This window comes from Lagenorhynchus albirostris, chromosome 5, assembly GCF_949774975.1.
Source record: "Lagenorhynchus albirostris chromosome 5, mLagAlb1.1, whole genome shotgun sequence".
Lineage (NCBI taxonomy): Eukaryota > Metazoa > Chordata > Mammalia > Artiodactyla > Delphinidae > Lagenorhynchus > Lagenorhynchus albirostris.
The window spans coordinates 143,889,624-143,904,519 of record NC_083099.1 but is presented as its reverse complement, the minus strand read 5'-3'; the positions used below and the strand labels follow the sequence as shown (position 1 = coordinate 143,904,519).

The 14,896-nt window shown below is 59.5% G+C and overlaps 1 protein-coding gene across 6 annotated transcripts in view; it reads right to left on the bottom strand.

Moving 5' to 3' along the window:
* Window positions 1-14,896, bottom strand: part of TRPM2 (transient receptor potential cation channel subfamily M member 2) — a 49,860-nt gene that overhangs the window by 18,100 nt on the left and 16,864 nt on the right. For all 6 annotated transcript variants that reach the window (XM_060151069.1, XM_060151070.1, XM_060151068.1 and 3 more), the window contains 9 exons: window positions 13,760-13,960; window positions 9,713-9,815; window positions 7,262-7,383; window positions 6,720-7,058; window positions 4,507-4,644; window positions 2,908-3,034; window positions 2,574-2,719; window positions 1,878-1,990; window positions 1,268-1,481 (listed from right to left, as the gene is read on the bottom strand). In XM_060151069.1, coding sequence (XP_060007052.1) covers window positions 1,268-1,481; window positions 1,878-1,990; window positions 2,574-2,719; window positions 2,908-3,034; window positions 4,507-4,644; window positions 6,720-7,058; window positions 7,262-7,383; window positions 9,713-9,815; window positions 13,760-13,960 — 1,503 coding nt within the window. The remainder of the gene's footprint in view (window positions 1-1,267; window positions 1,482-1,877; window positions 1,991-2,573; window positions 2,720-2,907; window positions 3,035-4,506; window positions 4,645-6,719; window positions 7,059-7,261; window positions 7,384-9,712; window positions 9,816-13,759; window positions 13,961-14,896) is intronic.

The following is a 14,896-nucleotide window of genomic DNA, read 5'->3' as shown; positions in this document are numbered from 1 at the left end:
GGCGCGCTCCCCGACCCCTGCAGCGGCCCCCAGAGGAGGGAGAGACGGTGGAGCGACCGTGGCCCTGCTTGGCCTGCCCCGCGGGAGTCCCCACCCCAGACCCCAGCAGCTGGGTGCGCGGGGCAGGCGGCCCCACGGGAGCAACCGGGTCCCCTCCCTGGCACCGCTGGGCAGACTCCGGGAGAAGGGTCTGCCCTCTGTCCTGGGGCTGCCCGCGGTGAGGCTGGGGCCCAGGGACTGGGGGCTTCTGCTGCAGGAGGCCGTGCGGGACGAGGCGAGGCCCGCGGAGCCAGCACGGCCCCAGGCCCAGCCGCCCGCCCTGCACCTCCTTCCTGGGGACCCTGACGGTGCCCTCGGGTCCCCCGCAGGCGGTGGCGTTGATGCCTGTGAGCTAAGCTGGCCTTATCTCGGGGCTCGTGGCTGCCAAGTGCAGAGAGCAGGGGCGCGTCTGAGCAGCGTCTCTCAGCGGGCCGGCCCCTCCCCACGCCAGCTGAGGCTCACGTTCACCGCTGCCTCCAGGTACTGGCAGGTGGGGACAGTGTGGGAACGGGGGGGCGGACGAGCCGTGAGGATCAGCCTTTCCCTCTGCCCCGGGCCTCCGAGGAGGCCTCTGAGCCCGGAAGGGGTCTTTGCTCACCAGGTCGTCTCACGGCGGGACTCAGGATGGGGCCTGGGCCACGCAGGGCCAGCTTGGCCTCCAGGGGGCTGGACACTGTGGTGGGCCACCCCTCAGCACCTGACCGACCCCCGGGAAACACCCTGCCCCCCGAGGGGAGGGGCAACAGGAGCTCTGTGTCTAGAATCCTTGGACGGACGCTGCCGTGCACCTCGACCCTCGGCCGATGTTAAGCTGTGGCCTCCTGTGCTGGCTCAGGGCGCTGGGGGTGCTTCTGGAGAATCACCAAACCCAAGAGCAGTCTCGGGACCCCACAGTTTGCAGTGCCCTTCACAGCGCGGCCGGGGTCTCACAGCCCCCCAAGTCCAGCAGGCCGCGTGGTGAGGGCACCCCGTTTGGGGTGATTAGGGAGGGTTTCAAGCAAAAAGCAGCGCCTGGGGAGGGGTGGCCAGGTGGAGGAGGGGCAAGGGCCGGTGTGGCCGCTGGACCCAGGCCGCCCTTTCCAAGGGGCCCTGCCCGCTCTCAGCGGCCCCGTGAGTCTCGCCGGGGTCGGCACTGGGCCAAGGACCACCGGGAGAAAGTGCCCAAGCCCAGGGAGCTGCCCGGGGCGGGAGGGTCAGTGGGTGGGGCTGGGGCTGGGCAGGGCCCCACCTGCCGCAGCTCCTCGCACACCAGGGAGCAGAGCCAGAGGTAGATGAGGCACTCGCAGCCCGAGGGCCTGGGCTGGAAGTCCACCATGAGCACGTAGGCGAAGAGGCAGAGGAAGGCGAAGTAGGACAGGATGTTCAGGTGGAAGACGACCACGGGCGCGCTGAAGAAGGCGCGGATGCGGGCCAGGCCCCCCTCGGCCTGCAGCCGCCTGTCCCTGGGGCAGACACGGGGCGGGGCGCGGCCGTGAGGTGCCCGACAGCGACACAGGCCACAGCGCAGAGAAGGGAGGCCCGGGACCGCACGCGGCTGCTGCCCCTGCACGCGTGGCTTCAGCGGGGGCTCAGCCAGACGGCCCCACGAGGGGTCCCCAGAGGGCCCTCGGGTTCCTTTCGGGCTGTAACGAAATACTCAGGCCACGGTGGTGGTGCGGGCAGGGCGGCGCTCGGCCCCCCGCGGGTACTGGGGGACAGCAGGTCTCGGCCCGGGGGGCCCTCCCCCAAGCGTGGTTCCCCTCCGTCCTGGGATCAGTGGCAGCGGTGAGGACCCCCGAGAGAGGGTGCTTGGGATGGAAGGTCCGGACCCCGGCCCCCACCCGCAGCCAGGCCGGCACCTGAAGGAGATGAGGCCCGTGCAGAGCAGCGGGAAGGCCAGCATGCACAGGGCCAGCCGCCAGAGCCCGTTGTCCACGCAGAGCTGACCCCACCACACCTTGGTCAGGAAGGCCTGCGGACACGGGCGCCGGTGTCAGCGCGACGGGCGGCCCCCACCCCCGACCCCGTGCTCCCTGAGGCCGAGGAAGAGGCTCCCTGTGGGCAGGGCGGGGCCGCTCTCCCAGACAGAAGGGGCGGAGAGCAGGGCTCAAGCCCAGCACTTCCGTCCCCGTCTCCCACCAGCTGGCGCCTCTGAGCCCTCTCCGGGGGTGGGGGTGTGGACAGGACCCCCTCCCCGCCACGCCCCTGGGATCCAGCACGGACGGCACACGACAGTGCTGCGGACGTGGTGACAGCAGGAGGCTGTGCTCCAAGGAAGCACCAGGGTTCCGAGGGACACCACTGTGTGCCACGCCCGCCACGTCGCCAAGGAAACGCCAGAGCGCCCGCACGCACTCGGTGCTCCGGGAGGGTGCCCCGCCCCCACGTGCCCCTCGCGAGGCCCCAGGTAGAGGGGGCGGGCGTCCGAGTCCTGTCCCTGGGACCTCCTGGGGGCCTGCTGGGGGCTCCCACATAGGGCCCTCCTGTGCCGTCTGTGTGAGCGGGAGGCCGCGTCTGCCCCTGCAGCAGCGCGGCAGGTGTTTCTGGAAGGTCACCTGGATGCCCCCGTGAGACACGAACTTCATGTCCTTGGCCTCCAGGGCCAGCTGCAGGCAGGTGGTCTTGCCCCAGGCCTCCGACACGCGGACCAGCAGCTTCTGAGCTCTCTCCTCATCTTTGCGGTAGCACTCGGTGAAGACCCCTGGATGGGAGGAAGCCCGCATCACAGCAGCCGTGTCCCCAGCAGTGACAGCCGAGGACAGGGTCGGAGCAGGGCCTCTCCAGGTGACACAGCCTGAACACGGATGGCGCTGAGACTCGGGGCGAGGACCCCAGGGGGACCCATGAGGAGCTGAGCCCAGGCCCGAGGCCGCGGCCCCAGGAACTCACCGATGGCTCTCTGCTCAAACTCGTCAGCCAGCAGCAGCATCTCCTCCAAGCTGTCCGTGTCCTCCTCCTTGGACAGCTCCTTCAGGATCTTGCTGCAGGCCAAGGCCGCAGCGATGCAGTCCTGGCTCTGGGCACCAGGAGAAGCCACCGTGAGGACCTGCATGGCCCAGCCCCGGGAGCCCCCGACACACCGCCCAGGGTGATGAGAGCAGAGGCCCCGAGACAGCACAGGCTGTGGAGCAAGTACTTGTAGCTCCTTCCATATAAACCACTGGGCTCACCCAGATCACAGGTAAGCCCTGCTGGTGGCCAGTTTCCTGCACGGGCCGGTAGAGTGGTCTGCTTACCAGGCAGCCCACTTGCCTCCCCAGAACGTGGACTGGACACTGGTGCTAGCACAGCCCTGCCAGTACGAGGTCCGGCTAACCTCATGCATGGAGCACCTGAAGGGGAGAGGCGGGGACCAGGCCCTCGCACGTCCCTGTCCAAAGCCGGGATGCCCTGCCTCGGGGGCACTGCCAGTCCCAGGCACCAGAGTGGGGGCCCGGAAGATCTCATGGAGGGTCTCAAAGCTCAGCCCGGAGGCGCTGGGTCTGAAGGCAGTGCCAGCCCGGGCGAGGGGTTGGTGTCAGAGCCTGGAAACCCGGGTTTGGCTTTTCTGCCCCCTGAGCCCCAAGGGGGTCTCTCGGGGGTCCTCACTGCTGCCACTGATCCCAGGAGGGCTGTGAGGCCACAGTCGGGCCCAGCTCTGTCGCCGACCCCTCCCCCAAGCCCCTTGCGCGAGGGCAAACCTCCCAGAGCTACGGACAAGCGGGGAGCCATCAGAGCCTTTGCTGGGACCCTGGGGGGAGCGGGCTCTCGAGAGCAGCCTGGAAATGCCAGCACCTACAAGCGGGGCCTCTCTGAGAAAAAATGACAGAACTTTACTTTCCCGTTACGAGGAGAGTCAGCTCGAACTAAAGGAAAGCCACACAGGAAGACTTGGGCCTGCGGTGCCCTGTTTCTCAGGGAGCTCCCCGGCAAGTCCCCCGCAGCGGGTGACGAGGCCGCACACAGGCCCAGGGACTAGGACCCGGCAGGCCAGCCAGCAGGCGTTCCCAGACGGCCTGCCAACAGCTCAGGGCAGTGGCACCTGGGAAGCGCCCCTCTCAGTAACAGATTGTGTCTGAGACCCCCAACCATCGATGGAAAGAGAGGCCGCCCCCCCGGGGATGGAATTTGCCTGCAGAGTCTACAGACTGGGGAGGGGGCGGGGGGGCACAGCACGTGCGCTGACCCCCGGAACGTGTGGGTCACAGAGGGCGGCCTGCTTCGTGTGTGCGCCAGGCGGGCCTTGGCCCAGACAGACCACAGGGGGAGACTGCGAGGCACTCCTTTTTAAAAATTCTCTTCTTGCCTAGGGCCTAGGGCCAAGCTCTCTGTCCTCCAAGCCTGGACACCCTGAGCTCCTTCTGCTGTTGTGGACACCCACTGCCCTCCCTGCATGGCCCTGTGCTGCGGACCAACCCCTTGCGGTTGGCTCTCTGGCCAGGAGCCCCAGCTAGAGCCCTGTCCCTGGTCCCCCCATAGCCATGCGTGCCAGGAAGCGGGTCTGGGTACCTGAGCCCAGATGATTTCTGCCAGCTCCCGGCGGTTCTGGATGATGGCCCAAATGAGCAGATCACGGACAGGGTCCACGGTGAAGGCCACGTGGCCTGAGGAACGCTTGTACAGGGACCGGAGACTCACTCCCTGCACCTGGGGAGCAGCGGACAGTTAGAGCCTCACCTAGGGCCCCACGAGCATCAGAACCCCGGGGCCTATGGAGGGTCCCGAGCTCAGCCCCACCGTCCCTGGGGGATGAGCCCTGCAAGCTGCATTTCCAGCAACACCCAAATCTTTCGCATGCACACCGGGGTTTTTAAAGCACCACTCTGGAGACGTGAAGACACGCCCCAATAGTGCAATACCCAGTTACCTCCCACACCAATATCTGTAGACCTTTGTGGCTAGCCAGGCACCCCAACATTTCCTACTCTTATCTACTGGCATCAAAGCCTTCTTCTATGAAGTAAAATTCTAACACAGTCTGTTAATAGATTCATGCTGTGAGCTCCTCAAGGGAACCTACACCATGTCTCCTGCAGAGAAGGTCAGCAAGAAACACCAGACAGACAAAGCCATGTGTGAGTGGGAAGGCCCTGACCCCAGACACACTCAGCCTACAGTGATATGAGAACCCAGGCTTCCTGGCCCATCAGTAAATAAACACATCCTCAGACAGTCTGGAAACAATTCCCAGAAGCAAACAACACACTTCCCACATCACACACAAAATTGCACTTTCCTTAAGTGATTTTAGAAATCGCCTGAAGACTCATCTTTATAAAAAAAGAAAAATTAGTTCATCTTCTTAAATTACAGACATGGGTCTGTGTGAGCTTCCACTTGAGCACATTCCAACTGGACATCTTAAACACAGTGGAATCAAGAAAAGCAGAACTGTAAATATATAAAACCAAGCCACAGCCACATCATTCTCAGGGGTCAGGAAGAGCTCACACAGGACAATGGACAGATTTGCAAACCTGAAGGAAGTGGATAATTTTCTGGCAGGAAAAAACCAAAATCAAATATGATCTTAGAACAGACAGAAAACCTAAACATTGGGACCATCAGGAAAGAAAATGAGAAAGTTATCAGTTACTACCCAAAAAGGCACCGGGCCCTGATGGACTCCTAGGGGAGTCTGCCAAGCTTGTAAGAAGCAGTGGACTCCGGCCACATAAACTGTTCCAGGGCAGAGAAAGAAGAAAGGCTTCCCAATGTTTTTACAAAGCTAACATAAAATTGATACCAGAACCTGACAAATACACCCCCCCCCGAAATAAAACTACAATTAAAGACTTAAACATTCTGATGCAAAACCCTGAAAATATTGGGAATCCAACACCATACTGAATACATGTTACCCTGCAGTCGAGTTGAGATTCAAAACAGGAATCAAAAAATAAGAACGACCTATAATTCACCAAATTCATAGGTCAAAGAAGAGCAGTTCAACTCCTCAAAAGGCATCTGACAAAGATCGGCACTGAGGCTTCGTTTGTAAAAACTTAATAAGTCGGAAGAAGAGGCTCCCTCACATAAATACAAACACGAGCGTCGTACTTCGTGTCGAGAGGCTGCGGGATTCCCATCAAATAAGGATGCAGACGAGAAAAGCCCCTGTCCTACTGTTGCAACACACATGCATCTCACAGAGATACGAGTGGGACATGCTGACCTGGCTACACAGACACCGATTACACCTGTGAGCAGGGCTCGGGGTACAGGGCACAGGGGAGAGCATTCTCCCCACATAACTTTTGGTACCATTGGAGGTCTTCAGAAAGGGAGAGTTATGGACTGAACTGCGTCCCCCAGATTTCATATGTTGAAGCCCCATCCCCTAATGTGACTGTAATTTGGAGATGGGCTTTCAAGCATGTGATCAAGGTTAAATGAGGTCATGAGAGTGGGGTGCTCATCCAACAGGACCAGTGTTCCTTGGAGAAGAGGCAACGATACCAGACACACTGAGGACAGGCCGTGTGAGGACAGGGTAAGAAGATGGTTGGTCCCCTGCAGGCCAGGAGAGACCTCACCGGAAGCCCACTGCCGACACATTGACCTTGACTCCAGGCTCCAGGGCAAGGAGAAAAAGACGCCTGCTGTGTAAGTCGCCCCACCTGTGTTACGGCAGCCCAAGCTGACTTTCCCAGTGAAAATAAAGCCCGTGTTTCAAAGGTCCGAGGACACAGCGGTGCGCATGGCACACGGCCAGCACTCACACTGAGCTTGATGTTGGGCACCGCGAGCAGGAGGCGCGGGCGGTCGCTGGAGCGGGGCCGGGGGTACAGCGGCTGCGTGGAGTCCCCCAGGAGCTCCCGCAGCACCTGGGCCACGTGGTGCATCTGCACACGGGGCGCCGGGCGCTCGGGCTCCTCGGCCAGCGCCTTTTGCAGCTTGTAGTGGAACAGGCAGGTGGGCTCCAGGTTCTCGTACAGGTAGAGCAGCGTGTCCCACGTGACGAACTCCTTCAGCCGCACCCCGTTCTCCAGGAAGAGCTTTACGAACTCGGGCTTGTTGGCGATGAGGGCGGCCGTCATCATGGGGTACAGCTCTGAGGGCTGAGAGCGGGCCGTGGGGGGCCGTGCATGTGGTCATTGCCCCGCATAACCCTTATCTCGGTGCCCCCGAGACGGGGATGCCAGGAGACGTGCCAGTCGCCCTCACTGAGGGCAGAGCTGGGGTCTGGACGAGGCCACCTCAGGGCCTGCCCTTGTTCCGAGGCCCAGCACGCCCCTCCCCCGGGCACCCCCCACAGCCTCACCTTCCACTGACGCTCGTCCGTGAAGATCTCACTCCGGGCGATGTCCACGCGGTTCCACGCCACTGCTAACTTCAGCTGGTGGTCCCAGTTCTCGTGGCCAAAGTGGTCGTGGCTCCGAGAGGCTGCAGGTTAAAGCACACGCGTCAGGGGCTCTGATCTGGGCCTCCAAGCCACGCCCCATCTATCAAAGTCAGAGAGGGAGGGGTGTGTCACCACCCGTCTCCATCATTTTATTTGAACAGATAAGGTCACAAAATCACCGCCATCCCCCACCCTTCCCCTGCACGCACCCTTATAAAATCCCTTTTCCTTTCAGTGGTAGAATCAGAGAATCTCTGGGTTTCTGTCACCACTCCCACTCACCCCAGCCCTCCACTCTGTCCCCAGCTCCTGGTCAAGCCCCCACCCTAAGTTTAAACTAGACACGGGTCTCTGAAAGGCAGGCGTTTCAGATTCACACTCAAAAGTTGGACCACAAAGACCATCACATTTCCTTCCTCTGCCCTGTTTGCAAAACCACCACCTCACCCAGGTTCTCAGTGCAAGTATTTTGCCCAACTAGTTTCTGCTCTTGCTGGGTTAACATTTTAAAACATGGGTTGTTATTTGGGGAAAAAGGAAAAAGAACTTGGACCCTTACCTCACACCACACAGAAAAAGTAACCTGAGGCAGAAAATAAACCTAAATATAAAAGCTGTGGCTATAGAGCTTCCACAGTGAAACAGACGAAAATGTGCAGCTGGGGGAAAGGAGAAGATTTCCTGGGATGCAAAGAACGTGAATCATAAAGAGAACAGTTAGTAAACTAAAATGTGTTAAAATACAAGCCTTCTGCTCTCCAAAGACACCTCGAAGGACGTATAAAAGCAGACCACGAGGGGCTTCCCTGGTGGTGCAGTGGTTAAGAATCCGCCTGCCAATGCAGGGGACACGGGTTTGAGCCCTGGTCCGGGAAGATCCCACACGTCGCAGTGCAACTAAGCCCGTGCGCCACAACTACTGAGCCTGTGCTCTGGAGCCTGAGAGCCACAACTACCGAGCCCGCATGCCGCAACTACTGAAGCCCACGTACCTAGAGCCCATGCTCCACCACAAGAGAAGCCACCACAATGAGAAGCCCGTGCACTGCAAGAAAGAGTAGTCTCCGCTCGCAGCAACTAGAGAAAGCCCGCACGCAGCAACAAAGACCCAACGCAGCCAAAAATAATAAAATAAATAAATTTATTAAAAAAAAAAAAAAGCAGGGCTTCCCTGGTGGCGCAGCGGTTGAGAATCCGCCTGCCGATGCAGAGGACACGGGTTCATGCCCCGGTCTGGGAAGATCCCACATGCCGCAGAGCGGCTGGGCCTGTGAGCCATGGCCTCTGAGCCTGTGTGTCCGGAGCCTGTGCTCCGCAGCGGGAGAGGCCACAAGAGTGAGAGGCCCGCGTACCGCAAAAAAAAAAAAAAAAAAAAATCAGACGATGAACCAAGAGAAAATATACCCAACACATAGATCCGACACAGGATTTGTATGAGAATATGTCAAGAACTCATACACCTCAAAAATAAGAAGACAAACACAGACACAAGATCTGACAGACATTTCCCCAAGATGAAATACAGATGGCCAGGAAGCCCAGGGAGACGCAAATCCAAACCACACCGAGATCTCCCTTCACGGCCACCAGGAGGGCTGTAGCTTCAAAGACTGACAGTACCAAGTGCTGGCAAGGGTGCAGAGGAGCCCAGCCCCGCATCCATGGCGTGTGGACGGAGGCACAGAGAAGCGAAAGCTATCCTCTGCTACGACAGCCCCTGCTCTGCCGTCAGCGCTGGCCTGGGGCTGGTGTCCCGCCAGGGTGAGGGGCTGCTCAGCGCAGAGCAAAGGCTTCTGGGCACCAGGCATGTCTCAGCCATGGCAACACCGGCGGGAAGGGCAGGGTGGCACTGGCTTCCCTCCCCCACAAGAAGTGGGAGAAGAGGGAAGAGTGAAGTGTGGGCCCGGGGAGGACGGGCTGGAGGGCAGAGGTCAGACTACGGAGCAGAAGTCGGTCGAGAGCTCTGTTGGTCCTGAGGACCCCTGTGTTTGGACTCTGCCCTGCGCTGGGGGCAGGGCGTTAACCATGAGACAGACGGTGGGGAGACAGGAGCAGTCTTCCAAGGCTCTTTCTTTCTATGCTAGAATTTTATGAGAAACTGATGACCACTAAGGGGTAGATCAGTGCAGGCGGCACTCAGATTTCAGGGGAGGAGGTAAGCTGAGAAAGGAGCCCGTTCCCCAACACTGGTGGTGGGCGCCCACCTGCCCAGGGGGAGCATGAGGTAAGCCTGGTGAGGTCCACCACCAGCTGCCCTCTGACCAGCGCATCTGCCCACGGGTGGCATCTCTGGCTCCTCTAGGCCAGGACTCAGGGTCCCGAACCCTCAGCCGGCTCCTCCCCCTTGTCCCCACTTCGCCTGCCCCTCACCCTTCAGCAAGGCCTGCAGGATGGCCACATCCACGTCCTGCTGGCCATCCTTGCCTTCCCGGAACACGGTGAGCAGCTGCCGCCTCCGGACGATGTCTTGGATCTGCAAAAGACGGTCCCCACGTGAGGTGCCTCCCGCCTCCCCAAAGGCACCCTGAGAACCAAGGCCCTGGACACGGAGCCAGAGCCCCAGGCAGGAGTCCTAACCGCTTGTGTAGCCAGGGCCCCCCGCCCGCCGCACCCCAGACGGTGAAGATGAAAGATGCATGAGGACCAAACACACGGTGTTTGCGAGTGGCCTGTGGGGTGGAAAACACAGCCCACGTGTAAAGCATCTTCACCTCACTGATCGGTCACTGATCAACACTCAGCATCACTTAACTGAAGACTTCTCCCCGGGTCCTCCTGCCTGGGGGAGGACCTACCCACCTACCTGTCCGTCCTTCCATCCATCCACTCGTCTATCCAATCATCTACCTACCTACCTAGCTATCCATCAGTCTGTGTGTGTACGCATGTATGTATGTAGGTGTGTGTGTGTCTGTATCTATGTACCTATCTGTTCACCCTACCCACTTGTCTACCTACTTACCTACCCTACCTACCTACCTACACTTCTATATATCTACCTACCCACCCCACGTATCTATTTAGCTAGTCGCCCCATCTACCTATGTATCTATCTACCTACTTATCTATACACCTAGCTACCTACCCACCCTTCCAATCTATCTATCTATCTATCTATCTTTCTATTATGTATCTATTTTATCTATCTATCTACCTATCATCTATTGCCTATCACCCGTCTAGCTAGCTGTCACCTATCGTATCTATCATCTCTCAGCTGCCGTGTCTGCCAGCAGTAGCTGCCCTGCCTTGAACCCTTCACCCTGAGACGGGGGGGAGCCATCCACTAGCTCCCCACACCCCCACAGCTTCAGGCTCCTCCCCCAGCTCCCGGCCGCCCCACCCGCCTTCCCACCTCCTTCCGCAGCCGGCCATGCAGCCCCCGCCTCTGTACAGACCGCTCCCACCTAGAGGGCCCCTTGCACACCCCACCTCCACCTCTAAGACCCCAACCTCCCTAACCCCTCGGGGTCCAGCTTTCATGTCAACTCCAAAATACCCCTGGTCTCTCTCCCCAACCCCAATTCCATCTTCCCGCTGAAATCGCTCCAGGATTTAACCCTTGCTTTGGTTCACAGGATGAAGTAGCTACCGTCAGCGTGTATGTGCTGACCGACCACTTAGCACTCTCCCAGGTGACCTTGCTCCATCCTCTGAGTTGAAGTACCAATTACCCCTACTTTGCAGATAAGAAAACGGGATTGCTGAGAGAGGGCCAGCAACTCCTCCGACCCCAGCTATGTGGTGCTGGCCGCGGGCTGGCAATGAGACCCCCATGGCAGATGTCCACACCCGCCAAGGGCCACACCCAAGTACCTGCCATGGGGCAGACCAGCCCTGAGGTTTGTGGAGTGAATCAGCGATCACGGCTCTGGGGGTCCTCTCCCCAGTGAACGAGAACAACCACTGAGGGCAAGCCCTGGCTTGAGACTGGTGTGTATGAAACAGCACTTTAAGGCCTCTACTTGGCAAGGGATTGAAAACACAGGCCCCTTTAAACCTAGGCAGGTTAGATCCACTTCTGAGAACTGCCTGAATAATTTACAGACTAACTGAGGAAAGGCCACAGAGCCGGCCAGCCAATCCCCACTGTGTCCATTGGCAGCTGAGCTGACACCAACAGCAAAAACAATCTCACAGAACATTGGCTTCTAAGGAGGTCCTCTGAGGCCACAATAAGACAGACAAGAGCAGGGTCACTGTGCCGCCCACAAAAACCACCTGGCTCCCCTCGGAGCAGGCCAGCTGCCCTCCCCTCCCCAGCCCCCATCCGGGGTCCCAGCCCTCCCCGTGGTCTTTGGCTGCTGGGCACAGACCGTCCACATGGCCTGAAATTGGACGCGGTGGGGGCTAAGCTGCTCCACAGACGTGCCCTGAAAGGCACGTGTCAGGCACTTAAAACTGAATTTCCATGAGTTTTTACAGCCTGGCTTTAGCATCCACGGAGCTGGATGAAAGTCACAGACCCTGACTGCTTTGTCAGCCCCAACTTGTTGGGGAAACTGAGGGTCAGAGAGGCACTGACTGCCCCCATCCCACAAAGGATCCTGCCAGGAAACAGAGGTCAGGTGACCTCGGGGCGGGTGAGCCCCTGCCCCCGGGGCCCAGAGTGCGGCCGGACAGCAGGGTCGGCAGGACCACAGGGGCCGCAGGTGCGGCGGTTCTCCACCGGCCAAGGGCTTCGTGGGTGATCAGGGCTCAGCCAGCGCTCTCCTTCACACCTACCCCCCTTGGAGGCTGGGGGCCATGGGTTAGTGTCCCTCTGCAGAGCTCACCAGGGCCCCTGAAATCTGGACTGGGGAGATGGCCAATTCTGAGGTCCATTCCAAGTGCCCCAGATCACCCAACTGAGCCAAACAGCCTCGGAGGATGTGAGAGAGAAATTCCTTCTTTTCAGGACCTGGAGAGACTTCCTGCGCTATTTCTCCCCCCGGTCCACCGAGGACCCCGTCTATAAGGGATGCTAGCAAAGTCTACACCCATCTGTAACCAGTGTTATCTCCCACTGTAGCTATGAAAGAGCAAATACCAATGCACTTTAAAGCAGAAATACTGAAATGCAGGGCAATTATGGTCCTGGGCTGTAACAGCCATGGTCTCCCTGGGTCAGGAGAAAGGACCAAACCAGAGCTCTTGGGGGTGGTAGCACCCACGAGGCTCACGGCTCAGGAGCTGAGGGGATGGGCAGAAAGCGAGGCCCCAGAGCCCCCAGCCCAGCCCACAACCAGAGCAGCCCACTTTTATCCAGTTCATATGATGATGTTCCAGAAAACCTTTGGAATCCGGTGGGCTAGTTAGAAAATGCCACACTTAAAAAAAACAAAAGAAAGAAAGAAAGAAAAAAGACAATGAAGAGACCAAGCTAATGGTTCAGACTCCGGCACAGCAAAAGGCCACTAGTAGATGAACATGACATCCGAACTGCCTGAGTTTGGTCAACAGGGATGAACCAGAGTTCACTTCTAGGTTCTGATAAACGCACCGGGCTTATGTCGGATGTTGACAGCAGTAGAGTTGGGTGAAGGGCGGACAGAAACCCTCCACTACCTGTGCTGCTTTTCCACAAATCTAAAATTATTACAAAACAAAGACAGAGAGAGGACAGGCCGGCACGTGACGTAAAGCTGAGGCCGCCCTTCCGACGGTCTCTCTCTGCACTTGTCACCGCAGGGTCATGTCCCCAACTCCCTGTGCTTCCACTCAGTACCTCCTGCCCACAGGGCAGAAAGGATGCCCGTTTTGGGCGTAACTAGCTCCCTCCCAGGTCTCAAGTCTCCAAGCCCCCTGGAGATGGGGGGGTCCCCCAGAACACTGGTCCCAGGATGGGCCCAGCCTCCGATGCCTCTATCTAAGGGTGCACGTGAAGCAGCCCCCAGATCACCACATGGTTCCCGGAACCACGCACGGGCCCCCATCTGGCACGTCTGCCCGCCTTGCCAACCCCAGACGGTCTCCATTAATCTCCCCGGTGGCGTTGAGGTCACCAGGCCTGGAGGCTGGGCCGGATCCTGCCACCCACTGCCGTCCCTAACAGCGCCCCTCTGCCGGAATCTGGGCTCCCCACCCCTCTGCCTCCCCCGGGGCCTCAGCGCCAGCCTCCTGCCCGCCCACTGCAGCAGGGTCCTCATGCCCTGCGGTACCGGCCCAGGCCCGGAGTTCTGCAGGCTAGAGGCTGAGCACATCCTCCCTTGAGGACAGCCTGCTGCCTCAGCTGAGGGCTTCCCACCTGCCCTGGGCCCACTGCCTTCCGGGCTCACAGCCCCCCACCTTCTGCAGATCACTCCCGTGCCCGCCCCAGGCCCGCTGGGGTCCCCGTGTCTGGCTTTGGCGTGCCCTGGTCCCGCTTACCAGGCTGACAGCGTCTAACCTACCGGCTGCAGGTCCACGCCTGGTGACTGATGCGCCCGTGTGCCTCACCTTTTTGGTCCACTCCACAATCCTGCTTTCGGTGAAGGTCTCGAACATCTCCTGGAAGAACAGGCCCAGCTTCTGCTGAATCAGGGAGATGGTGATCTCGGAGATGGGCAGGCTGGCCACCTGGGCAATGACGTCAGCCACTCGTCCCGAACCCTCCACGATCACGCATGGGGTGCCGTTGGTGATGGCATTGTAGATGGTCTGCAACACAGGGGCTGACCGTGAGCCCGGGACCTGACTCCACACCCGCACGGATACCTTCTAATACAGAGATGCTCAAACAGAGTTGATGTCTGGCTACTGAGAAGTTTACAGAAGCCATTTGCTTGGTAGCATCCCACTGCTCGGAGGGGAAAGTGGCTAATCCTGATGTACGTGGGATACACACCCCATACACCACCTCCTTCAGGCCTATCACTCAACACCACTGTCACGAAAGGTTTGTATGTTTCCACCCTTTGATGTGTGGACGGAAGCACCATCTCCAGAAGGAGGGGACACTGCCAGAGTTCCGCCCCCTCGTTAACCAGGACATCGAGGGAGACCCAGGGTGAGCAACCTGAGGAAGGGGTTCTACCCCAGCAGGAAGGACGCCCTGTCTGGGCGATGCTGCAGGAGAGCCATGGTGGGAGTGGGGACCAGACGCATCCCGTCCTCCCAGGGACCCCAGGATCCTGCGCTGACCTCCTGCGGTTACTAAACATAAACAGACACTTTCGATGATCCCATAAACAGAACGTCATGCTCTTGCCCCAGATCTGCAGGCTGTAATGTCGTGTGTTACTACAGCAGAGGTCAAGTTGGCCCGCGTTCCACAAGGGAGGCCCATTCCACGCCAGAGAGTGGGTTCTGAACAAAGGTCCACGGCAGCATGTCACAGCCACTGAGGATCCTGCTTGACATCTAGCTGCTGGTCCCACGGGGCTGAGGGGCAGCCGAGGGCTGTACTTTGAGAGCCCCGCCCGGGAGTCTGGGTGCAGAGCTGCAGAAACCCCCCATGGGCTGCCCGGGGGTCCTGGGAGGGGGGCATGGGCTCCACCCTTGCCCGAGGCCCCTCTGGAGCCCCTCTTTCTTCTGTGCAGGTCAAGCCCCAGGGCCAAAGCCAGAGCACCCCTCCTGCGGCAGGGCCACTCAAAG